Genomic DNA, 27126 nt, shown 5'->3' with positions numbered 1-27126 from the left:
GCTGTCTTAGTGAGTCTACCTCAAACGCAGTTACAAAGTAAGGATAGTAGTCTTATCGGCTGTATAAACATGTAAACATTCGCTTACTAACTAAATTAACAAACATGCACATACGCACAAGCAAACATTAACACGTCTCACTCGATGACTGTGGAGACTCGCTGTCAAAATGCTGGAGTGAGAAAGTGCAGCAGCAGCAGGTGAATTGACCTTCGTGCTGCCTCTCGCTTCAACAGGAACTGAGCGGCCAGTACCTAGCAGTTGTGAAGTGGTCAGCCCGCAGCGGCTCTGTGCACACTGCACATTGCTTTTGAAAAAAGGGCCTGCATGGCCACACCGTGCGCAGGTGGCTGACCGGAGATGGAGCCACCATTGTCGCTCGCTCTCACTCGCACACGCAGCATATGGTGCGCAGCGACTGTGTTATCGTCCTTGGACCTTAAACGGAACATTGCGGTGACAGCAGAAATGTGCCTAGAGTGTCCAAATAATTGCTGACACAATAAACTGGCTTTAAAACACAGGTACACTGTTAAACTGAGAGCCTCATTGTTATTCAGTACCACATAATGCGACTAATTCTTTAGCTTCAGATGGAAAAAGGCACTTAATTCTATTCAACAAACATTTTATTGATAAAAAGAAATATTTTCCAGACCTTCATATACTAGAACTGAGCTGTAATCAATGCTGGCAAACTAATTTGCAGTTCCCTTTAATCAGAGTAGACTGTACTGTATAGTATGTTGATTTCTATGTAGTCAAGTTACTGATAGCTTATTACATTCTTGTAATGCAATGTTAGGAGACCTTTGAGTGTAGGCAGTGCCGTGTTTTCTAGCACAAAATGTGTGAGCAATATATTTTGTAATAAAGCTTTGGTATTTGATGTCCCATTGTATATTAGGCTTTCTTGATTTGATTCGGTATTCGATTCAAAATCTACAATTCGGTATTTGCACATACGCCAGTCCTGTCGTATGTGTTCCTTTCATCCTCCTCTTTAGCATGTTTTTATGAAAACTGTCAAGATGAACCAACTTACCCAAACCAAGCTATTCTTGCTACTTAAAGTTCTTCACTGTTTATCAAATGAGTCTAGTGTAATTATGGTGACTAAAGCTGTTAAGCAGGCTATTTGGTTGTGAGATTCTTGATTCGTGCTACCAATGTGATCCAGCATTTGTGGTGTGTGCACCTCCCGTCGCACCACTGACAAGAATCGAGATACTTAACTGCAGTTCAAGAATCTTTAAGCAATCTGCACAAACTTTGTCCTCATTGTAGCTACTGTTGAACCTCGATATAATGAATATTCAGACTCCATGAAATAAATATAAAATTTTGTTGGCCATGCTTTAATTCAGTGGAGTACTCTCCAGCTTGTATAACGAGACCAGAAATGCGGGATTCGACATGGCATCGGTTAAAGCAAAGCAATTTTTCTTTTTCATGTGCGTCAATGTTTATATATTCTAGCACATTTGACCGTGACAGGACCGATGAACTGGTTGAATTATCTGGTGGGTTTCATTAAGCAAGAAGCGAAAGAAATGACAACAAACACCACTAATTCCTTTGGCACCATTTGCCAGAGTCTAACATCTCCGTGAATTGAATGCGCACTCCCACTCTTTATAGCTTCAAAGTAGAAAGCTAACAACAGATGGCATTAGAGCTCCTAAACAAAGCAAAACTCAGACACATACCTGATTTTTTAGCAAGAAGAATGTAGCGTGCTTCCGATTCTGGGAATAAGAATGAGACGAGACCTGCGAACTCTACCTTCACAGAATGGAAATTTATTTAGTTAATGTCCTTTATCATCAGTCCTGAATAGTACTTTCACTGTCAATGAAAAACATGTCCTCCGCATGGTACGTAGCACGTTTGATATTCTACATTTATCAAACGACTCTGCAACAACCACAAATTGGATGGTAGGAGGAAGAGGATGAAAAGAAAGGAAGGAAAGGTAGGGCGGTCAACCAGATGTGCACCCGGTTTGCTACCCTACGCAGGGGAAGGGGTTTAAGGGAAGAAAAGAAAGGAGGGGGAGGGAAGAAGGCACTATCAGTGTGAGTACGTGTGGATGTCCATAACTTCACGCCTATAATTGGTCACTGAGGCCAGTCGCTTTCATGAAATGTAGCAGTGCCCGCATCGCTTTGTAAGCCTGCGATGCATGGGGCCATGTTCCGAGATTCTTAGTCTCTGAAAATGGTCTGTTATCTAACCGGTTTAACACCCTCTGAAGAATGCCGCATTCGTTGTCATAGAGATTACAAAAACACAATACGTGCTCAATCGTCTCTTCGCAGCTGCACGAGTCACAGATCGATTTGTCGAACATTCCAATAAGGAATGAGTAGGCTTTCGTAAAAGCCACGCCTAACCAGAGGCAGCACAGTAAAGTTGCATCACAGCGGGAGAAGTTCGATGAAATCTGCAGCTTCAGTGTAGGATCCAACCAGAGAACACAGCAGTTGGAGAAAATCGGAGTGTTCCACAAAGCTTCAGTCTTGGTTTGAGCAAGTAAACAAAGACCCTTCGCAGCATCTGTCCTTTGTAGGGGTACAGGAGGTGTCGAGGTTTCTTTATGGGCTGACCGGGCGTCGTCGTCAGCAAGGTAATTTCTGAAGATGTCACAGTGCCCTGGAAGGCATTGGAAGATGGCGTCATGTCCGTTTATGAGGGCTCGATGGAGAACCTCCCTGGTCTCAAACACCAGTTGGTCATGCGTCTTGCGTCATAAGGCTGACTGCAGACTCTGAAGGGCTTTCTTGGAGTCGCAAAAAGTGACCCACTTTCGAGGTTTGGCTTGTGGGATGTAATTAACAGCTGCACGTAGAGCGGCAAGTTCTGTTACCATAGAGGTCGTTATATGCGACACTTTGAAAGCAGTTGTAATTTGTAAGGCCGGGATAATAACTGCGCCTGTGGAGCTGGTGGCTGAGACAGATCCATCGGTGTAAATGTGCGTTCTTTGTTCGCATGCCTCGTTCAGCAATGACAGTATGAACTGATGTAGAGCCACTGTTGAATGACGGGTCTTCTTCGTTATTCCCCGAATCGTGAGGCGTACTTGCGGTTGTCGTAGGAACCACAGAGGTAACAGTGGTCTTGCTGTTGGTGTAAAGCCCGACGGAAGGTAGCCTTGATGTGTCTCGATAGGTTTAGAAAATGTGGCTTGAGGGCTTTGTGCTGGCAAAGCAGCAATATAATGATCGGGTACGCGACACAGATGTCGAATGTGTGCTCTAAGGCTGTCAGTCATTATATATGTTGGAACCAAGTAGTCTCTAGCAGTCATGCTTGTTGCATGAGTCGAAGCGCATCGGGGTAGTCCGAGACATGTCCGTAGAGTCTAGCCTTGTAAACTTTCGAGGGTACGAATGTTTGTTTTGCATGTGTTCACCAAAACCGGCAAGCTGTACCACCCAGAAACAGTGCTCTGTACAGCTGCAGCGTGGACCGTACCGGCGTGCCCCAGGTTTTTCCGCACAGGAACCTTGGTACACGCACAATAGAAATTAGTCTCCGCTTCAGGTAGATGCAGTGGAGGAAAAATCCCTGTCAATAATCAAACCTAAAAAGCGGTGAGACATCTGGTATTTGATAGCCTGGCCATTGAGAGAAACAGGGTACGGTGCCATGGGTTTCCATATAAATGCGATTAACGCGTATTTTTTGATGGACACCCTAAGGCCTTGTTTGCGGAGATATGAACAGGTTAGGGTGGCTGCCTGCTGAATTCTTGCGCGCACTTGAAGACGAGTCACTGCAGAAGACCCAAGACAAATGTCATCTGCTGTCATTGATAGGTGAATTAGCTTGGGTAACATTTCAGCAAGGCCAACCATAGCTAGGTTAAAGAGAATGGGGCTCAATACCCCGCCCTGTGAGATGCCACCATGTGTAAGGTAGTTGGCAGTCGGGCCATCTTCAGTCAGCGCAAAGAAGGACCTTCCGTTGAAATAGTCGCGGATCCACAGAAACATTCGGTGAGCGATTCCAACAACCTCCAATGACCCGAGGATCGCTTCATGTGTAACATTGTCGTACGCCCCTGTCACATCAAGAAAGAGCACCACTGATATGCGCTTGAGGCATTTTTGTTGTATGAATGTTGTTAGGTCAATAACATTGTCTATTGATGACCTGCCTCGCCGTAAACCACTCATGGAGTCAGGGTACACATTGTGGCGTTCAAGATACTATTATAGGCATGTAAGAATAATCTTTTCCATTAGGTACTTGATAGATGGATTACATTGAATGGTAGCCCTTGCCAAGACTAACCACCTAGTTTGTCCTGCTACTCAGCAATTCTCTGGAATGCCAAAATCACACGACACAACTTGTGGCTAACTTGACATATAAAATAGCTTATTGTTTGAATGTGTTTTAATAATTAGACTGAAAGCGGCGTGTCATCACTCCGTTGTCATGCTGTACAAGAACTCATTTCGTTGCCATCTGTGGTCGCTGTCTTGCGATGGCGATGACACTGGCCAGGCTGGCTCTGAGAGTAGGCTGTTGTGAAAGTAGGCTCAAGCAACGTTTGGCAAATTTTTTGGGAAAAATAAAAAAAGGAAAAATCGCATGGTAGTAGAATTGGGTAAGCATTCATAGTGAGCCACCGTTCTCGCCCTAAAATCTTCCTGGGGCAAGCTGAACATGGATGTTTTTGTGATAGGACAATGTGTCTTTGATGCGTTCACTGTGCATTAAGTAGCACCAAGACAAATGTTGCCTCTATTAGAGTCACCCCTGTGGTCACCAATGAGGTTGGGCCTAGGCATGATGCACAGCCAACTCTATGGGACCAAAACCAAAGTTTGGTCCCACATGGTCACCAGCCGAGGCCTTCGGTCAGAATTGAATTAATTGGAGCTGAATTAGCGCTAGCCTACTGTAGCAAAAATATCAAATACCCTTGTTGACCGATTTTTCAGACACTTGATTTTTTGAACCTGTGCGATTATTTGGACCTCCTTATGCCCTGGCACCGATGTATAGCAGCAACTGGAATTTAGGATGCTACATGGTGCGTCACTCATTTTTTAGACAAAATTTGCGTATGTGATGCTGCAAACATGGTGTCCATTAACAAAATTGCCATTATGTCGGCTCCGTGTGAAAGTGCAGCTTTGGTTGTCCTGCCGAAGCAGTGCTGGTTAGGCCTGCCGCCCTAGCATGATTAAACTGTGCCAATGGTCAATGGAGTGTGGCGTTTACTTTTTTTTCTCATGATTTGTGCACGCAATGTTAGAAAGTGGCAGCAGTGGAGAAAGCATCATGCATGCTGTCCTCATGCTCTCGCTCTTGTTGGCAAAGTGGTTTCTGAACTCTGCGAGAACGCTGGGTGGGTCACTGCAAATTGATCAGTGTCAACTCGACTCCAAAATATAACTTAGGTTTCCAACTCTCAGCGAGGCACCGCTGGTTATAAGCCTAACAGTCAAGGCAATGTTACCACGAGGAAGATTGTACAGTGAGTATGTCTGCCAAGTGCACCGACTGGACAGAACGGGTTAAGATTGAACAGAGGCAGTAAGCAACCGGCTGAGTAGGCGCAACACAGCCTGTACTGCCAGCATCATGCAGTCAAGGTTCCGTGTTGCATTCGTGTTCTGTGACATCATGATGACGCACGACTCACATTTGCCTGACAGGCAAATGTGTAATGTCGCTGCAGTTTCAAAATTATTACACTAATTGCTATTCACTTTGAACCCAGAAACTGATGTTTGTGCAAACCTTGATATTATGCTGTTTCTTTCTTTTTCTGCCCATCATTTGTCATGTGTCTATATTGTCAATGAGGAAAATAAATGTTGGATAGATTCCAAAAATTTGCCAACTTGTGTGTCACAACTGCTTCTAACCTGTGTTTGCTGTTGTTGCAGCACCCACAAATTCAAACAAAATCATCCAAGTACATCAAGTACCTTTGTGCTGAGGACAAGCAGACCTTGCAGCGCTGGGTGACAGGATGCAGAATTGCAAAGGTGAATTAAGATTTATTTGTAATTCATGGCTTTTGCTCATGCTTTGTGTAGCAAGTTAGTCTCTGCCTTGACTGAAACTGACTGATGTGGGCAGGATTGAAAGGGTTTGAGGCTACTGGTGGGGCAGGACCTAATACTGTAAACTCTTGTTGTAATGCATTGAAGCCATTAGCGCAAACAAACATGGACAAAGAAGAGGACGGGACACCACGGGTGCTAACTCACAACTGGTTTACTGGGTTGCCCCAGAAAAAATAAGAAATAATAGCTACACACAGTACAGTGCATGCATACAAGTTCTTTGTGGCAAAGAAAAAGAAAATTAGGCTTGTGTCGCTACCCAGACCACTGTGTCGCTGACGCAATCCGTGCCTGTTTTTGTAATGTGACAAGCTTTGAAAAGTCCACGAACACTAGTTTCCTTACTTCTGTCCAAAATCTTAAGCTCATGCAACCATCGTTCACACTTGCAGGCGGTGCCCACCAATGCGCACTGCCTCTATTAATGATTGTCAGTTCATGCTCGTTTGTTAACGCACCTCCCGGTTTGACTTAAGTAAGGCCTTCCCTTAGGACAGTGTCCTGTCCTCTTCTTTGTCCGTGTTTCTTTATGCGACAAAGGCTTCAATGCATATCGGTTAACTCACCCAAGAAGTTTTACTATCTTGTTTGAACAAGGTCATCTGGACAGGAAACTGACTTAGCTGTATGCAGTATTTCAATAAAGGCAAAGGAACTAATGGAGAGTCATAGTTGATGCATGGTTTTTAGAGCCACAATTGAAAGGGAAAAAATGCAGACAGAAAATGGGAAAGATAAAGTGCTTAGTCATACAGTGAAACCTCGTTAAACCCTAGTTGGCCGGAGTTTGCAAAAAAGTACATACTACAGTGGAACCCCGTTCATACGTTTTTCACTGGACCGCGAAAAAAAAACGTAACAGCCGGCAAAACGCAACAGTGAGGAAAGGTCTGAAAATTAATGAAAACAGTGCAGCTTTGCCTTGAAACAATTTATTTCGACATCAAGTGAGCTTAGGTCTTAAAAAAAATCGAGAATGGTCGATTGCCGTTTTTTCCGCTCGCTGGAAAACACCACGCGTTTCTCGATGGCATGGAAAGCCGCATTGCTCTCAGCGTCGCTTTGAGGTGCGACGTACCTGCGAAGGAGGTCCAGAGCCGCGACGGCTTCTCCAAAGCTCGGGTCCGCCAACTCCCCGGAATCATGCGGCTCGTGCTCCTCGTCGTCACCACAGTCTGAGGCTTCACTCGCGACCGAGTCTGCAACGATCTCGGCGATACTCCGACACTCGGACGTCACGACAGCAGCATCCACGGTGACGTAATCGTCATACGTGACTCCCGTGGCACCCAGCGCATTCAAAGCTTCACTCAGCTCTTGATCATGAGAGGCTGCTTCCGTCTCTTCAGCTTCCGTGGCAGTTTCCTCTCCGCCGTCCATGCGAAAGCCACACCGCGCGAAGCAGTGCTGTGCAGTTGACGCGCTCACTGCAGTCCACGCTGAAGCGACGTAGTGCATAGCGTCCAGTATTGAAATGATCGTAGGCTGCTGTCCGCGATCAATACGCGCCAGACAGCGCTTTACGATGGACTTCCTGTACGAGTGCTTTAAGTTCTTTATGACGCCGGCATCCAACGGCTGCAAGTGGCTTGTAGTGTTTGGAGGAAAAAAAACAAGCTTAACGTTCCGAAGAAACGACGGGTCTTTCGGGTGGGCAGCACAATTGTCCAGAAAAAGGACAACACTCCTGCACTGGGAGCCCATCTTATTGTCGAAGTAACGAAGAAATTATTCTAACAAAGAACCCGTCATCCATGCACGACTGTTGCTTCTATAGTGACATGGCAGCAGGCGACTGTTCTTTAAGCAACGTGGGTTTCGGTATTTTCCGATTACCCATGGGTTCAGCTTGTCCGAGCCATCCATGTTGCAGCAAAGGAGCACCGTCAATCTTTCTTTGCTGCATTTGCCTCCGTGGCATGCTTCGCCCTTCAGGCTTAACGACTTGGATGGCTGCACCCGATAGAAAAGACCCGTTTCGTCGGCATTGTATATGTCACGAGGCTCATACCCCTCAATTATGGCAGATAGTGTGGCCTTCCAATCTTCGACTGTTTCCAAGTTTACACTTGCTGCTTCCCCGGATACCGTCTTATACGCGATGCCGTGCCTCTTCCGGAAACGGTCGATCCAGCCATTTGACGCCGCAAAGTCACTGATGCCCAGACGGTCGGCTATTTCCATCGCCTTCTCGCGCAAAATGCTGCCGTCGAAGTTCGCACCGGCAGCGCGGGCTTGTTTAAACCAAGTAAGAAGCGACTCGTCGAGGTTTCCATACTTGGCGCCACGAGCCTGCTTAGCTTTTGGGCCGAAGAGCGCGGCATTCCCTCGTATCTCGGCATGCTTCGAAACGATGCTGTTAAGCGTCGAGGGTGGCAGACCAAGATCCTTGGCGATGTCGACTCTTTTCCGCGCTGGCTGCCTGTCGACTGCGTTGAGAACATCCAGCTTTTCCTCGAGGGAAAGCGCCTTGCGCTTGCGCGACGCCATCAAAGGACGACAAATCGCTCGCGGTGTTCGCGAGGCCCAACGAGGCGTAGGCAGCGTAGGTGTTGACGGGAGGACACGGACAACTCGGATGGGTTGAACCGCACAAACAAGAAAGACTGGATTAGCGAGGCCTGACGAAGCGTAGGCAGCGTAGCTGTTGACGGGAGGACACGGACGACTCGGATGGATTGAACCGCATAAACAAGAAAGACTGGATTGCTGCGGGCCCGCGGGTTTTACTCGCTTCGGCTGACGAGGCAGTGGCCATCTAGTGGCAATCTCTCCAACTCGCGTGCGGCTTTTTATGGCCTCTGAGATTACCCACGCGCGTGCAAGGGTGTGATCTCGGAGGCCATGGTCTTGTAGCCAATTCCGTAGCCAAGCCTGGCCAAGACTCGTCAAAATGGCGGTTGGCGCGCGTTGCCCGGCCGGGTTCGGGGTGCCAGGTCGCGACGTAACATGCGGGAACGTTTTCACAGCTACAACGTAACAGCGGGGTACCCAATACATTGGATCCTATGGGAGCTATGCCGGGACCGGACGAAAACGACGTAACAGCCGGGAAAACGCAGCAGCGAGGAACGTAACAGCGGGGTTCTACTGTACATGGTAGTACTGCTTAACCGAAATAGCATGAGATCGCCCACTTACCTGTCAAAAATTGAACTCTGAGAGAGCACGATGAAAGGGCAAAAAACAAGCAGTAATTATTCATTTCGCACGACGACACTCTGTTATTTTAGTTTGTTGCCACGGCAGCCTAGCAGCAACAACAGCGGCCTCAAACTCGCTTAAGCTGCGAGCCAGCTTTTCCCCCAGCCCACTCATCTTGGCAAACACCCGCGTGAGGCTGACGTAGCGCGCAGCTTCTGCTACCGTCGGGCCTGAATCGCCCGTGCTGTAGCTTTCCATGTGGTCCTTGTCACTGTTGTCAGACGACACTTCGGCAATAACAGAGGCAATGATGGCGAAAAGTTAAACTTCGAAAAGTCAAACCTCATGCCTGACATCTTTTCACAGTCGCAGCTGCACTACCGTGCAACTTCTCCTTCGCACCGCAAGTGCCATGCACCGTAGTCAACGGTAGATGCCTCTCGTGTGCCAGCGGCGACTTCTTTGTGCTGCATTCGGTAGCATGAACAATGTCCAATTTTTCTTCTATGCTGAGCACCCGGTTTTTATCCAAGCTTCGGCATGATGTGAGTCCTAGCTTGCGAGACACCACAACACGGGCCACAGCGCTCTCTGGCACGGCACCGAATTGATGTTGATGTTGATGTGGCTTCGTCCTTCCAAGCACCCTCTGCGATTGCGCTTGGAGGCCGTTCTGATCTCTGAGGCTCGTTATTCTGCTGGATTGCGCGACAAAAAGGTGAAACACTGCGTGTTAACCGATATGTATGCAACAAGCTGGTACGGTTTATGCGCATACAAAACACATTATGTTCAATGGCTGCTGAGTCAGGGATTTGACTTTGTCACTTGGACCTGACTATATCGAACCTGTTTACATCGGATTATTCTGTACATCGAACAATTTCTGGTCACAGTATATTAGAATGAGTATACCGTAAAAACCGGAATATGCCGTATTTACTCGCATAATGATTGCACTCGCGTAATGAACGCACCCCTGAATTTTTTCGTCAAAATTCGATTTTTTAAATTTCCGTGTAATGATCGCACCCCGAACTTGCCACAGCGATATGTCGTGTGCCAAGTCTAGCTAATAGTGCTTGCACTTACCATCTGTCGAATCCCGGCCACGGCGGCCGCATTTCGATGGGGGCGAAATGCGAAAACACCCGTGTACTTAGATTTAGGTGCACGTTAAAGAACCCCAGGTGGTCGAAATTTCCGGAGTCCCCCACTACGGCGTGCCTCATAATCAGAAAGTGGTTTTGGCATGTAAAACCCCATAATTTAATTTTTTAATGCTACGCGAACAATTCTTCAAGACAAACCAAGCGGTCTGCACGCACCAAACATTCTTAAGTACATGCCTCATTTCATTACTTTCATCACTTTCCGCACTTCCATGACTAAAAAAAGAAAAGCTGCGACCAAACTTGCCTTTATTATGTGTAGGCTTTATAATGGTTGTGGTCAACAACAAAAAAAGGTGCCTTTCGATTCTTCTCATCTGCACTCGTGGACACGCAACAAATCGCGAGCGGCAACGATAGTAGCCACGTTTACACTGATACGTTAAAGGTGTACCCTATTCATATGCCGACGCTTGTAACACAGCTAAGATATTCACCCACCCTTAGCGGAAACATGCCGTATTAGGATAGTAATGAAGACAGATCTAGCTAAGCTAAGCGCGCTCATCTGTTTGTCCCCTCAAAGTGGGCATGGCTGCGTTATTGCCGCAAACTTGCCGATATTAACAATATTATTCATTACTAATACGGAAGTAACTGTTTCAATGCACGTTATGTACTCACGAGAAGAAAAAAAAATTGGATTCGGCGCGTTTGGCTTGCTCTGCCGGCCACCATTTTTGTTTTGGTGTCCAGCAGCAAACGCGAGACGAAAGAAAAATTTTTTTCTTCTCGCGGGAAATTTAACCTGCGTAATGATCGCACCCCTGATTTTGCGTCAATTTTTCTGACAAAAAAGTGCGATCATTATGCGAGTAAATACGGTAGATCGAACTTTTTTTCAAAAGACCATTGCGAAAAGTCGACCCTCGTCTTATATACTGGACATTGGTGGAAAAACTATGGAAGTCTTGCAACAATGGGCGGATGAAGTAAACAGCCGCCATCGCCATCAGCAGCAGTGTGGGGACATTGTGGCACCGTCATTTTCCGTTTCCATTGTCACAAAGTTATATTGGTTAAAGGCTGCTTTTTCACATTTTGTTTCAAAATGAGCGGAAGCCGACGGCAATTCACCGTCGCCTGCAAGAAAAAGGCGATTGAGTACGCGGAAGCCCACGGCAACCTTGCGGCACAGCGCGAATTTGGAGTATCCGAAAAGAGCATTCGGTACTGGCGGAGGCAGAAGCAGTGTAGTATTACAGCTTGCAGCAACCAAAAGAAAACGTCATTTCATGGGCGGACGGCAGCGTATCCAGAACTGGAAGACAAGGTTGCGGAGTTCGTCCGGGAGCTGCGTGTAAGATCGCTGTCTGTGACTGCCAAATGCATCCGTTTGAAAGCGGTAGAGATCGCTCGCACCTCTGGACTGACGAGGGCGCAATTCAAGGGCTTGCCATCCTGGGTGCAATGATTCATGAAGAGGAAGGGCTTTGCACTACGGCACCGTATTTGTGTGTGCCAGAAACTGCCAGAAGAATTCGAAGACAAGCTCATTGAGTTTCAGCGATATGTAATTGCTCTCCGGCAGCAATGCGACTACATGACAGGACAGATTGGAAACGCCAACGAAATGCCAGTGTGGTTTGATATGCCCGCAAGCCGGACTGTTTCTGAGAAAGGAGCTAAGCAAATCAAGCTTCTAACAACGGGCAACGAGCACTCACGGTTCACTGTGATACTCGCACGTTGAGCTGATGGGAAGAAACTGCCCCCTTTCATCATTTTTAAAAGGAAAACATTGCCGAAAGAGGGATTTCCATGTGACGTCATCGTCCGGGAAAAGGGTTTCATGAACGAATCGTTGATGCGGGTCCGGCTCGTCCGAAACCGGCGACCTGGTGCTCTCTTTGAGCGAGTGAACATGCTCGTTCTTGACTCATTTCGAGGCCGCCTCACAGCCAACGTAAAACGGGCCCTGTGCGATGGCAAGACGGACCTGGTGGTCCGTCTTGCCATGTCTAGTGGCTGCCGTGCTGCAGCCACTAGATGTTGTGTTAAATAAGCCGTTTAAAGATAGAGTGCACGAACTCTATAATGAATGGATGCTGAGCAATCACCTGACTACCCCCACCGCCGCCTGCGACATCCATCACTTGCGGCTGTGTGTGGCTGGGTATTGTCGGCGTGGAAATCCCTCCCCGAAAAGATGGTGCGCAAGTCTTTTAGGATATGCAGCATAAGCACCGCACTGGACAGCACAAAGGACGATGCTCTATGGGACGTGGGCAGCAAGAAGCACTCGTCATCCGACTCTAGTTCGGACAAGTCTGATTCGGTATAGCACTTGCGCACTTCGTGCCCTTTTGTGTACTGCACACCCGGCTAATTTTTAACGGTATCGCGCGGCCATCGACCTGCGTGTTTGTCAGCGTCTTATCATCACAGCACAGAGTGGTGAAATAGCAAAAGTAAGCGCATGTGTACACATGCGCGTATCTCATTTGTTTCGCCACTCAGCGCCGTTAATAAGGTGCTGACAAGCACGCGGGTCAATGGTCGCTCGATACTGTTAAAAACTTGGCCAGGTGCACATGCGAGCAGCATTTAAATAAACACTGTCACCATTGTGCAACCGGCTGAGTCTCATTTGTTTCCAGGTAAGGGTGTATTTTGGTACTTTTGCCATTGAAAAAGATTTTTTTCATTCTTAGAATTGGTTAGCTGGGGGGTCGACCTACATTCTGCTTTTTACGGTATAGAGCAAAAATTATGCTTACATCGAACAAAAATAGCAGCGACTCCCGATATATTGAACGTCAAGCGGCGAAAAAGTGCCCCCAGAAGTTGGCTTTCCCTCGCGGTAACGGAGAAACCCAGTGGCGCGGCTCCATCCAACCGCTCTCCCTACTGTGACCATGATGCCTCGGGCTGCTCGGGCGAGCTGTCGACATCCCCCTGCAAAAAATTATCATGGGCCGCCCGCAGCGCATGCTCAGACAGCCAATCAGGGGCTCTTGTGCTCTCGTCCTGCAAGATCGCAAAAGTGCGAATTGTGTCACTGCTTTTCTGGTTCATTGTATTTGTGCCTTGTGGGCCTTCTCCCACAGTGTTGCTGTGATGAAGCGGCAGAATACGCCTTTCGTCGTGAAGCTTGAAATCATAAATCGGGTCGAACGTGATGAGAAGTCGGATGTCCCCGCAGCGTGCAAGATTCCGAGGAGCACGCTTGGCACGATTATGTCTAAAGCGGCCGAACTCGCGACCCAGTGCTTGAGGCGCTCAACGCGTACGCACGGCTACGTACAAGTGGTTCTTCGTAAGTACCGATTTCCGCGTGCTCGGTGATGTCTGTAAATTCTGATCAATGCGACGAAGCCGTTGCCGGTGTTGCCGAAGTTTGAAGCGAGCTGTCAGAATTTCCTGAAGCTGTTGACGAATCAACGGTTGACGAGTTTGAGAGTGCAGGTGATGGCGTCGCGAACACGGGAGAGCCCGAAAACGAAGACTACATTGCCGACATCGTACCGAGCACAAATGAAAGTGGGCACAATGAGGAAAGTAACGACGGTCCTTTGCCCACATCCTCTGAAGTGATTGGTGCATGCGCACTAGTCCTTCTGCGCGAATAAGGAAGGTTGTGGCCTCAGCTGCTCCGACTCCTTTTGACAATGTGGGGAAGTGCGTGCGTCGCAGGCAGCTAAATTGCGCAAGCAGAAGAAAATGCAGGACTAATTTATGCGAAACTAAGCTAGTTTCATCAATAAAGTGACTTTATGAATGGTATGTGCTTTTATGACATCCAATTATTTAGCAGGCTTATATCAAATATGCTCTATATCGAACTGATAGGCACTTTTTTTTTTCGAGTTTGATATAACCGGATTCGACTGTACTTTTAAAATGAAACTACTTTTTCAATGGGTACAGTTTAACGAGGCTTTACTCTAGTAGCTTATGACTAGCTTAGAGTCATAGTAATGCGGGAACATGAAAAAGTTTGAATAAAGTGATTTCATTATAGAGAGGCTTTTCTGTTTGGGTAAAGAAGCTCTACGATAGAAACAAGTGTGTGTGTAAAAGGCTCAGCGTGCAGCTATACAAAATAAAGTGCTGGCTGTAGCACAGCTGCTAAAAGCTGCAAGTTTGCTTTTAAGCGAAAATCATGAGCTAGTGGGTGTCTGACTCGAGATGGTAGCTTCACAGGCTTGCAAGACCCACCCAAGCCTGTGTTTCCGTCTCGGTTATGTTATCTACCGGGATGCCTGTGGATGTCGGCAGAGCAAGGAGTGTCGACAGGCTGACAAGTGCACCAGTGGCACACACGGGCTTGCTCATCCGGAATATTCGTGTGGAAGGCGCTGGTGAACGTGCCGAGCATTCGCGTGGTGCACTGTGGAGCACGCACTCTGTGCACTGGCACACTGTGCCCGGCTGCCCCTGGGCCTGGCCATGGGTGCGCATAACGAAGACAGCGGGCAGGGCACACCTGCCGGTGCCCTCTACTAGTTGGTGCACACCTGGGTCTCGTGCTCTGTAGGGCAACACAATGCAGCACACTTACTAGTAGCCATCAACTGCCAACTTGGTTCAGTTGCAATCCTAATATTTTTATGTCAGATCACTTGTGCTTCTTGAGCTGTTTCTAAGACGGAAGGGTTTTTGTTGTTCCACAGTGTCAAACTGCCCAAAGAGTCGGTGGCATTTGTCTTTTAGTGTGTCGATGCTGGGCGCCACATCGTGACAATCACAGATGCGGTGTCCTTCTTTCTTTAATTTATTGCATCAATCCCGTAGGTTTAACCATTTCCTTAAGAGGCTATAACAGCAAACTAGTATGCCTGACCTCCTGTCACGGAGGTCATGATGGTGGCCTTTACTGTGGCCACCACACTGCCTGCGTCTAGCCCTAGCCCTGATCACTCCGCTGTTAACGCAAGATTCGATTTTATTTCAGAATGCTGCCAAGCGCGGTTTCTTGTAGGCATGAAAAAAATAAAATAAAACAATTAGTGCGCTTACTGGTCGATCCAGCGCATATGGTTTTATGCATATGTAAGATGCACCGTTGTATGAGGCACACTGACGAAAATTTTGGAAAAAAGAACTATGGCTTTGTACCGGACGATATGGTACTTGAAAAGGAAAAGAGAATCAGAATCACCCAATTCCAGTACTCAAAAGAGCATTGACTAAAAGAATGAAAAATAACAGCCCACTCATCACAGCACATGTCAAGCAAGCTATGAACATTTCCTATGAGCGCTATGAGCTATGAAAAAATATTTTCCTACCACCGGCATCAAGGTCCATACCTTTGTGGCAATACTGTGCAGATCTTGAGCTTGAGAATTTGTGTGGGGCTTTGTGTACTGCACAGCTCTGAAAGTGAAAGCATGCGTGCATGTATCTCAGAAAGGCAAAGTGTGACGAAATTCTGAGCAGTGTCTGTAGCGAGAGCCTGCTGCTGTCGCAGTAGAGGAGATCAGAGAAATTGCTAAAGCTTACCAATTTTTTTTTTTTGACCATGCCGGTCGGTATTCAGTGCCATTAATCTTGCTTTCTTTATTTTCATAGAAAGCATACTTAAGCCATTATATTTGTGTGTCTAAAACAAGATTGGCAGTTTCACCGAAAGTGGAAAGCATTGACAGCAGTGTTGCCCTTGAGCTCCGTGGAGGGACGTGGCAGCACGAGGGTACCTGCATGGCTCCCTGGCAATCTGGCCTTGCGCACGGTGGTGCACGAGAGGAGATGGCCTGGGGGGTGCCTGACACTGCTCAGACCAGCGCACGGCTGCTGCCAAGCAGGAGGGCGTGTGTGCGCACCATGCCGGCAGCAGAGTTCTGGCTCCACTGCCAAGACAACTGACCAGAGCAGGATGGTGCATCCGCTTGGCCTGGTCCTATTGCTGCCGAACATATTGTGTGTCACTCGAGTCTCTAGAGGCTTCTTGTAGATCACTTATCAAGCCAGGAAGTAGCCTTCTCACCATAATTTCTTGCACCTGCAACACATCACTTGACTTCCAACACCCGCCTTCACTTGCATTTCGTAACAAAATATTTTGTTAGCCGTACATGCAGAAATGGTGCTGGACTGCTTTCTGCATTCAGCAGAGACTTCACTCAAGGAAAGAGCGGAGTGCCTTGTATGTCATTTCGGGTGACACTGGCTAGCCAATTCAATGTAAAGAAACTAATCCAAGCCAGTGGCACCACACAGCTTCAGCAATTATGTCACCTGGATGTCACTCATGATTTATATGTGGTCCTCCACTGCATCACTGGAGCATAGGAAGTGCACATAAGCTTTTCTCAGCTTGTGTCTCTCGAGAAACACATTTTGATTTTTGAGTTTAGAACCCACAAAACATGGTGTAGGGAACTTCAATTAACATTTGTAGGAAAAGAATCAATGGACCACTACCTCTTGTGGCCCCTTAATGTCACTCAAAGTCTTTATTTCACCAAGTGTGTGTGGTCTGCTAATGAACAGGAAGTGAGATTTACATAACTTCTTGCAACAGGGGAATAAAATTACCTAGTCTAGTGTGAAGGAAGAGTGTAAAAAAAAAAAAGATGTTTCTAAAACTTTGTGTCAAGTGGCATTCTACGGTGTTCTCTTCTGCTTGCAGTATGGCCGGATAATCAAAGAGAACTATGACAACCTGATGCGTGACATTGTTGAAGAGGACCTGGAAACCCTGGCTCATGCCCGTAGCTTTTCTATCTGTTCTATGGCCAAAACACTGGCAGCGGTGAGCCCCGACAGTGTGTCTCCGGATCGCGCCAGCCCATCGCAGTCCTCTGAGCGGCGAGGCAGCGCAGACTCTGGCCTGACCATCACGGCAGGTGACCTTGGCAACTCTCCTTCTGGCCTGGTGCTGCACTCGGGTCTCCCGCGAAAGGAATCGTCCAGCAGCAGTGGAGCGTCTTCTGACCGCACCGATACTGCCACACCAACAGACCAGCAGATTGCCTTTTTTGATGCCGATGCTCCTATTGGGACCATCAAGAGAAAACCTTCAATGACACCCAAAATCCCCTTGACCAACACAACTCGCACGCTTGCTAAGCAGTCATCGGTCGAACTTCCCGACAGTTCTGGAATTTATGACACTGTAGGAAGGAAGAGTGGCGCTCATCTTACTGGGAGTCTTGGGAGAACATCAGGAGGCCGAATGAGCCTGCGCCGGTCACAGACTGATGAGCGCATTTCCACCTCTGCCTTAGGCACCCTGTCAAGAAATCGTCAAGGCAGTCTACCCCGTTCCAGTAATGCTCGTCGAACTTCTCCACCTTTGTCACCAGGCCAAACGTTGCGCTCCCCTCCCCTGCATAGCCCTGAGAAGGAGTTGCAGCAGCACTTTGTTCCACTTTTTTCATCACAACCAGCAGTCGAGTCGGATGAGGGGACCTCACCCTCTCAGCTGTCAGCTCAAGTTCCCAGTACAGTGAATGCACCCTCTCCTCCAAATGACTTCACAGGCAGCACACTGAGCCTCGATTCATTCCCACCACCACCACCACCTTTGCAGCTTGGTGATGTTCTTAGCTGGCCAAGCACTTCCAGCTTGAACTCACTGCCACCGCCCCCCTCTGAATTGGCAACACCTACAAATAGCCCGCCCCCTGGTAGCACACAAACAACACCAACAAACAGCCCTCCAGCTGTTCCCCCAAAGCCAAGGCCACCACGGTCCCCTCCAGGTACAAACCTGTCGGTGTTGTGCCGTCCATCGGACAGCACTTGTATCATCTACGCAGATCCACAACTCATTGCCAATGGCTATGAAATGCTGCGTAAGAGACCCAGTGAAGACATTAGTGGCAGCAGCTGTGAGCAGGCTGCCATACCTAAAAGCACACATGCTGTGGGTGGAGCAAATGCTACCAGTCACTTGCCTTCTTCGAGCAGACAGCTTTGCAGCTGCAGTGAATATGAAGTTGTGGAGAGAAGAGTGCGGCAGACAGTGGTGGCAGCACCGCCGCCACCGCCACCTCCGCCGCCACCTCCGCCGCCACCGATGCAGCCACTCATGCGAAAGAAGCCAGCGCCACCTAAACGCAGTGAAAGCACGCGGCTGTCATCTCCTGCACGGCGATCATTCTCATCACCGGCTGGTCCGGGCCAGATCGCTTGCCCACCAGATGTGTTCTTGCGGGACTTGCAGCGTGTAATGGAAAAAAAATGGAAAGTGGCCCAGCAGCTGTCGTCTGAGCCGACTGCGACTCCACACGAGATTCTCGGTTTCCGCGACCCCTGCTGCCTCCCGCCACCGGATGGCAGTGCTGATGATGTGTCATGTAGGCGCAAAATTCCACCACCACCGCCACCAAAGCGAAGTGATGCGACACAGCTGTCTAGAAAAGTCTGCTAGGCTTGGTGACGACAGCTGAGCACTCAGGGTCACGTAAACACTCGCCTGGCCGTCTTTCCTGTTAAAGCTGACACTGGTTGCACATGACTTGCTTTCAACTCTGCAACATACCCTCATGTCAACGAGTTGGGAAGAGTGCCTCTCTTACGTGGTCTGACTAGGTGTGCTGGGCATGGCAGCGGGCACTGCACTTCAGCACGAGCGCCATGTCGCAGCTCGTCGCACAAAAGGCCATGGTCATAATAATAGAGCTTGCTGTACCTTGTGGCTTGCACATGGTGGTAGGTGGTGCAGACTGGGAACTCGTCTAAAGCTGGCTTTGGCGGGACTGTTTATTGTGCGAGCTGCACCAGTGCTGAGAGCTAGATTTTTCCTTTTGTGTGTAGTTGAAAAGTGAAATATGGTGTTGTCAGCGCACAGCAATGTCTCTGTTTTTCATCAATACTGAATGTGTTTAGAACCTGGAAGAAATAACCATGATGGTGTGACCTTTTGCCAGCTTGGAAACACACACAAAGGAAAGCACAGATGCAGAAGGACGATTGCAGGCTCTTCCCATTATCAGCTGTCCAACCAAGCATCTGCAGCTTTTAGTTTTAATGTTCTTTTTTAATTAATAATGATTACTCAGTGCACAGTCAACACTTTGAAATTAATTTTTTAGCTGTATTTTCAATAGTACACGTCTTAACATTGAACCGTATATTAGTGTGAAGGATAGTTGTAAGATCAAGCCTTTGCATCTTAACACAGCATCCAGAGGTGCTCACCAAAAGGCTCCCCCGCATTAAAATTTTTTTCAGGTTTTGCTGTGAGGAGTGACAAATGGAAATTGAATTTTGCAATTGCCATGGAATGGTCTTTTGGCCAACTGATTTTGCATCTATATGAGATATGAGTCTGATAAGGGAAGCCCAAGAAAACTTATCCAGATTAATTTGTAATGGTCTTGTCATGCGTGAAAGAAATACGTGGGGAGTCGTCTTTGTGGTTGTGCAACCAGCATGATCAAAGATTGGCCATAAACGGTCACGCATGAAGAAGCATTTTCCGAGGGATGTGTGTATGTGTGCAAGTGTAATTCAGTATGCTGGCCATGGTCATGTAGTGCGCAAGCACCTGGTCAAAGATGCTGCTGCTGGTTCTCCATGTCAACTCTAGGGCTATAGTTAACTTTTATGATGCAACACTTTCAGTGAAATCAGATGCGTGCCTGTTTTATCAGCTTATGTTGTGGCTTACACTTCTGGCAATGTGTTTCTGAGGCACCATGTTGCCATGTTCTCTACATTGTTTTTTTATTTTACTTTGGTGTTACTCAGTGAGAGCTGAATTGCCAAAAGAAAGAAACATGAGTATTTTGTGTGTGTGCCATGTATGTCTGTTTTTACATTTTTCTACATAAGCGTAGGCCTTAACTAGCTGTAGCGTCTTTTTCTTCAGACTTGCCAACCTGTTGACCAAATATCTGCTGCCATATGCAAAACTACGCATGTAGCTTGCAAAAGTCGCGGTGTTTCTAATACCTTCCAATGTGTGCTTTGCCATAAGGGTTGGAAAAAGTTCTTTGCAGTGCAAACTAGTCCTACGATGCTTTCATTATATGTATCGCTGTGTGCATTGTGACCTACAATATCCAGATAACTAATGTGCATATCAGAATGGCCAACAGTAGCCTGATGCCAAGACGTCTGCACTGTGTTGAGTGCTGCAATTGTGGAAGATGGTAGGAATGTCGACAAGCCAACACAGTGGTGTTTTTGTTGCTGCACTAGAAGATCCCAATACTGAGCTGTTCCTACATTTGCATTTTTCAAGACTGGCCCCACTGGTCCAAACGTTAGTCATCCCCCCATTCCTCGCCAGACATGAAATGATGAGGAGTGGTGGAACAAGACATGTGGCAGGGTGAACATGAGTTGGGTGTGCACATAGCACATCACTATACATTTGCATGGAATTGTCAAGGGGATTTTACAACTGTTTGATATAGACAGTAATAGTATATCTGAGTTTGATATATTCAGGATCACCTGTACCACCAAAGTACTGAAACAGTTTACGGGAATAGCAGTGCTTGCATCAGATCAAAGCAGGCATACTGTGCCTTCTACAATTTTTTTATGCTGCCTTTATAATCACTATAAAGCACTACTCTGCCATTTATCTACTATTTTGGGTGTATGTGCATTTTTATTTTGTTTCTTGCTAGCCCCGCATCAAGTGTCAGATTATGCACTGAATTAAGTTGGCACCTGTTCCATAGAAAGAACAGTGTGTTGATAAACATCAGGTTATGATAAACCTTCAATATTGAGGAACCTGTAAATGGGCCTGAATGACAACAGCATAGAACGCACATTACTTCCAGTGCAACCTAAAGTTCAGGGAAAGCTATGTGTGCCACTACTGATGACGGTACGGAAACACGAGTGTCTTGCTGTCGCTGTGTTCCCGTCAGACAAAGAAACAGCAGGTGATGTGAGAGCAGGTAACATTCCATCTAATGCCGATTAAATTAAACGCGCACAACTTTTCGACAAAGTTCCAAAAGATAGGCTCAGAAATGGTGTAGATCTTGCCTGCACTTGCCAACTGCACTCTCCTTGCTGTAGTGGTTCGTTTGTGTTTTTGAGAGGGCCATCAGGATAACTTAGAAAAACTCAGGAAAGTTTGGACAAAACACTGACTCACAGTTGAGAAGAATAGCCAGGAAATTAGCTGTAAATATGTGTTAACAGTGTGGACATCAGCAGAGGAAATGATGTTAAACATAAAGTTAGAGATGGGAAACAGCATACTGGATAATTGCAATGGAGTGGAGGTAGTCTATGAAACTATATCCGACAGCGAGGAATGAGATCGAGAAAAAAATTGTATGATAATTCGAGGAGCAGTGCACTACACTTTGAAGACTTGTCATGGTGTGTAAGAATGTGAGGTCGTACAAGAAAATGTTCCGATGCGAATAGCACAAAACTATTGAGCATGTTTGGCTAGCTATGTTGTATCCATCCAGAGGTAATTGAGGAGATAATTAGCCTGCTGATGTCCTTGGGTTTTAAAGGTCGTTGGGGGAAGGGCAATAGACCTGTCGTTGAGAATAGCGAAAGGGGCAGCCAGAGTTATTGGTGCGGCAAAGGCAGGGAATCACAGAATGGAAGAACACAACTTATAGGTTAACATAAGAAATTTAACCTGAATGGCCACTGAAACACTTTTTTTAGCACAATAATATCCCAATCTAGGCAATTCTGCTTTGAATGTGCAAATGAAATACTATTCCACAGCATGCAGCAGCGAACTTGCCATCTAAAATTTCTCGCTCCTTTCTGAAACTTCAGAGCCCTAACTTTTGTTTTCCCCCCTATGTGAAATGAGCAGTGAAACTACAGCAGGCACGACACCCTTATACACCAGCCATTTAAGCAATCATTTATGACGTCAACAAAAGCTCCCGTGTGTGTGCTTTCACATTAGGAAGAGGGCACCCTGTCACTCCTCTGTGGGGTGGTAGTAGTACGTAGCCAACCCGCAGAGGAGCACTGCAGAAAGAAAAAAAGCGCCATGCAAGTAGTTCCTATGCAGTAGAAGGGGACTGGGGAAGCAAACATTTTGCTCTCCAGATCTCTTCATATTAGCTCACTTTTAAAAATTTCTTTAGAAATATAATCCTTATGTGGCAGATCCATTCTCCAGAAGCCTGTAAAGTGAATGAAATTTCATTAAAGGAAGAATTGTAATCCACCTGCCTCGTAGCACAAAGCTAGAGTATGGGTTTCTCAGAAAAAGCTTCACAGTTGAAGAAAAACTTGTCCTGGTCCAGGACTCGAACCCATTAGTCTCGGGTTCAAGTGCTGGATCAGGACAAAGCTTGCCTTCTGAGAAACCTGGACGGGTTTCCTTTGCAGCTTCATGCTACAAGTTGGGTGAATGACACTTTTTCTTTTTGTAATCCTTATACAGCACACCCATTCCAGCCTCTTGTTCAGGCTCGGGAAAATATGTTTCAGAGCCTCCTTAAGGACTGAAGGTAAATGCAGCAGTAGGCTAAAACTTCCAAGCTTGATAGCACAACTCCTTCCAAGCTCCTTTTGGCTAAAGGCACTTGCTATACTGAAAGCATAAGGGCTGTTACTCTATCGATGCCATCAGCACCGATTAATTGTAAAGCAGAAAAGATGTTCACAGGTGCAAAGTTGATCCAGATGGCAATGGTGCACAAACTTGTGCGTCAACTGGAAGCAATTTTTATGGTTAACTTTTCAATGGAAAATGCTTTCACACATTGGAATCGCAAGATGTAACCTGTGTGCATGGCAGCTGCCACCTTATTTTGCTTGCACCCTTGCAGTGCTTTTCTGCGTTCAGATGCTTGGCCTCTGCTTGCCTCATGGATAGACATGAGATTTGTCAACTTATGTGATTTTTTAAGCTGCAGTGCATGTTCTGTGCAAGTTGTAGAACCTGGAACGCTTTAAGGGACAGCCTCTGTTTTCTTCCATGTCACTTTTCTCAAACGTCATGGTGTACCAATGGAATGCACTTTAAGGTAGCCTGTATAGAAGCTGTATAAAGTGTTCATGTGTAATCCCCTTGGTGCTGCACATTTTAGTAGTCCCTCTCAGGGGTCATGTATCCTCACTCTAATAAGAAATAGCCAGATAAAAAGACAGCAGTGCACTCTCATCCAAAGGGAAACAAAGCCCAGTCATGTAGGGTTGCACTGTGAACTGGTGGTCTTCTGGTGGGAGGCCTTTCCCTTTCAGAGCATGTACTCCCTTGTTCTCAAGATATGACGTTTTTATCTCTTGTTGGTTGTTGCCAAGATTTTTGAGGCTGTTCACCTCTCGGGCTCAAGTGAATCATTGAGAAATGCAATGCCTTTCCTATGCTGCTTCCACCATATTTCTTGTGGCTTACTAGTTTTTGTTGTCGAATGATCTTTTAAGAGCTCGCATGCGAGTATGCAAGTGTGCCATGCTGTTTGTACCAAGGCCTCTTCAGTTGAACATATAGGCTCAGCAGGATACAGCTACCACTGACACTTCACAACCCGATGCCTTATTTAACTTTTTGACAATATTACCAGATTCTTCCTGGAATTTGATAGGCAAATGCTATAACAGTTGTCGAGACATACATACCATATTTGCATGGACATATAGCACAAACTGTTCTAGCTTTAGCGAATTCCTCTTTTGTTTAGAACTGTAGTTCATATTGTAAAAAAAATTTTCTTTCCACTTTTGTGCTTCAAGATGCTGCAGTTTTTCAAAGTTGTTCATTGCGGTTTGTGCTAAACGTTAGCCCATGTTGTACCTGTTTGCATGCGTCACTGTACCAGGCAGGGTATGCAAAAATGTGTCCGAGTGCAGTTATGGTTGCATAACACACAATGAGGTTTCGTGACAATCGTAATAGTACTTGTTATTTTCTAAGTTGACACTTTGCCCCCTTGCTATTTTCTGGTTGTGTTATATTCATGCGAACATGGTATGTGACATTCACAATAATCGCCTGCAAAGCATGGTGTATTGTGTATCGTAGCACACAGTTTTGATTCATTGAGTTGTGAAATGAATGAGAACTCTGAAGGGGAGCATACATCAGTGGCTATGCCAACACAAAGTGAGATCCTGAGGGTAAACTTGCTCACTGCTCTCGTACTGAAGGACATACTTAATTCCATAGCTTTGTGTGGCTGGTTCATGGTGGCAAAATGGAATGACCTGCAGTGACCAACCTAAACTTTAACAAATCTTACATTCCCTCAATCAATTAGTCATTGGAATGCCAATTTGCACAAGGAGCACTTGAAGAGCATGCAAGCTCACCTGGTCCTTGATCCGGGCCTATCTGAGAACATCGACATTAAAGGCGGCCTATGTGCATCCTGGTTGTGCTTGCTTCAGATTAACAGGTGAGCACAGGCTAGACCTGGCAGCCGGTCACCGATGGCCTTGTGGATTCTGTAAATTGTGGGCTGGACAGCTGTGTACACATGGCAATCTATTTAAGGGTCTGTAATAAAGAAGTGTGCCATCTTTTAAACCCCTGCTGCTTAGGAAGTGAAACAGCACAAGTATCGGGTTGAAGAACTCTGTCCTCCTCTCTCTCTTTTGTAGCTGTTCAAGATGTTTGCTATTTTTATAGTTTTGTACTGGTTGCAGTCAAGTTATTTATAAAAAAAAAATTCTTCCATTGAAAATTGGTGACAAGTTGTGTGTGACGTGGCAGTGTCTTCAAAATTTTCCGCTTTTTTTATTATTTCATCTGTGCCTGGACGTGCTTTTGCACACGGTACTCCGATGTACGGGACATTGCACCATGTGTGTCACTTCTCACCTAATAGGAACGGCATCGCATATGCTGGTGCATTGTCTAATGGCTCTGTTGAGCTTGTGTAAATGTCTGAATAATAAAGCCAGTGGTGCGTTATGACAAACCTTTCATGCTCACCATATTCTTTTTGCCAACGGTTGTCTAAGCAGATAGAGTGGGTGCAATGGTTTCCCCAGTGGGTACCAGTTGGTCGAGTGAAAACCAACATCTTTTACATTGGCTGCACTGGGGGCATAGCAGCTGTGCAATAATGCTCCATGCTACAGAAGGGGGCACATGCACAAAGAGATTGGGGGAAGGTCGACAATACATTGTAGACCACACTGCTGTAAAGAAAATAGAAAGTACAAATTTTAGGTTAACTCACTTCAGAATGATTTGTTTCACGCATTTATGTGTCGCAGTGCAAAGAACCTTAAAAAGTGCTCTAGCAGGTATAGTACTGTGAAAATAAGGTGGCAATATTTGCACTCTGAGGGTGGAGGGTGATAGCCTCTGCACCAGCTAGGGTGTCTGAACTGGAACTTAACTGGAGAAAAAGTGTTTTTGCAATAAAAGGGAACTGAATGTTACATTCTCCACAGCCTCATCCATGCATCACGTGCACATAACAAAAAGGGGAAGGGCTGCCTCCATTTTATGGACGAACGTCCTGGAGGCAGCTAAGAGGGGGCCGCATGACGCTTGTGGCTGTCGCGGAGCCGATCGCCGACGGGTGGTGCCGCCGGGTCCTGGAGGAACAACAGCAGTGCTCGCCAGAGCTCGACGGCGTGGTCCGGAGACGTGGTATCCGGGTAAGCCCAAGTCCGGAGAGAAGGCTAGGGTCCCAGAGGCGTAGCCAGGGGGGGCTTATGGGGCTTCAGCTCCCCCCTCCCCGAATTTTTTTTTTGTGCTGTCTATGCACCGCCAACCAAAGCAACCCCCGGCCCCGGAAATCATTCTGGATTTTGTCTACAATGGGTCTTTTTCACGCTTTAAAAAAACATTTCACCGCGAACATTGCGAACTCGGACGTGATTTCGCAACATCCATGCACCAGAAGTCGCATAACGCAAGCAGCCCCGCCCGAGGCGTGCGTCTAAATGTTGTACAAAAATTCCTCACGTGAGCTTAACCTACGTGCCTAGTGACAAGATTATTTAGGGACTTCTGAGAAGGCGTGATGGTGGCGCCAAGTGATGCCGTGGCGAGCGTTGAATCTCCGGCCCACGCTGACCGCCGGTCGTGTGTCGCCGCAGTGGGTTCGTTCTGTATTTGTTGGCTAAAAGTCGTGCAGTAGTAGTGGTGTTGCATGTCGGCTTTTGGTCTCGGTGAACTCTGGTGGTGTGAGACCCGTATTTCTGAAGAATGCAGTGGTGCTGACGATCGAAATATTCAAGTGGTTTAGTGCCTCGGCAATGCAATTTGCGAACCGGCGCTGTGCAGCAGCGTCGCCGTGTTCGCCCAGCGTCAACACATCGCACTGACACCTTTACTTGACGGGCGTCGTAGGCGGAGGTACTGTACGTATTTTTCACCACAACTTCCGTTACGTGAGTAATATAATGCTTAAGGTGGTGGTGGCTCACAACTCTTCACGCGTCCTTGAAATGGGGCAAAGCATGTTTTCGATCGTGTTCAGCGCTAGGGCTCGATCCGTGATTTCATGTGATTTACTTTTATTGTGGGCTTTACGACAATTATCGCGTAGTGCTGTGAACATAACGAAGCTTTAGTCACATGGTCTACCAGAATTCCACGAACTCAAGTGCAGACTAGATGGTAATGGCACAGTGAGGTGGAGCTTAATAGTGTGCATGCCCTGTGATCTTCAGCTGCATCTCTGCCCGTTTTTCGCGCTCTTAGTTTTAGCAATGGGACGCAGTGTTCTGTGCAAAGTTCGGACGAATGAATGTGTATATATGCGTCTGTCTTCAATAACTTCATCGCAACACATTTGTGTAATGCGATGAAGCAAACAGTGTATTAATTGCGGTGACCCATATTGGGGATGCAAGGACGTACGGCCAAGAGGATGCCACCTTGACGAAGCAGACACCACGGACCT

At 46.8% G+C, this 27126-nt stretch overlaps 1 protein-coding gene across 8 annotated transcripts in view; it reads left to right on the top strand.

The window, feature by feature from the left end:
• Positions 1-25187, top strand: part of pico (ras-associated and pleckstrin homology domains-containing protein pico) — a 264155-nt gene extending 238968 nt beyond the window's left edge. For all 8 annotated transcript variants that reach the window (XM_075679553.1, XM_075679548.1, XM_075679549.1 and 5 more), the window contains 2 exons: positions 5913-6014; positions 16989-25187. In XM_075679553.1, the coding sequence (XP_075535668.1) occupies positions 5913-6014; positions 16989-18734 (1848 nt within the window). In that variant the 3' untranslated portion in view covers positions 18735-25187. The remainder of the gene's footprint in view (positions 1-5912; positions 6015-16988) is intronic.
• The last annotated feature ends 1939 nt before the right edge of the window (positions 25188-27126 follow it).

The sequence above is a fragment of the Dermacentor variabilis genome, chromosome 2 (genome assembly GCF_050947875.1).
Source record: "Dermacentor variabilis isolate Ectoservices chromosome 2, ASM5094787v1, whole genome shotgun sequence".
In the NCBI taxonomy this organism is placed as follows: Eukaryota; Metazoa; Arthropoda; class Arachnida; order Ixodida; family Ixodidae; genus Dermacentor; species Dermacentor variabilis.
The sequence above is the reverse complement of the archived record's forward strand: the minus strand, read 5'-3'. Positions and strand labels throughout refer to the sequence as shown.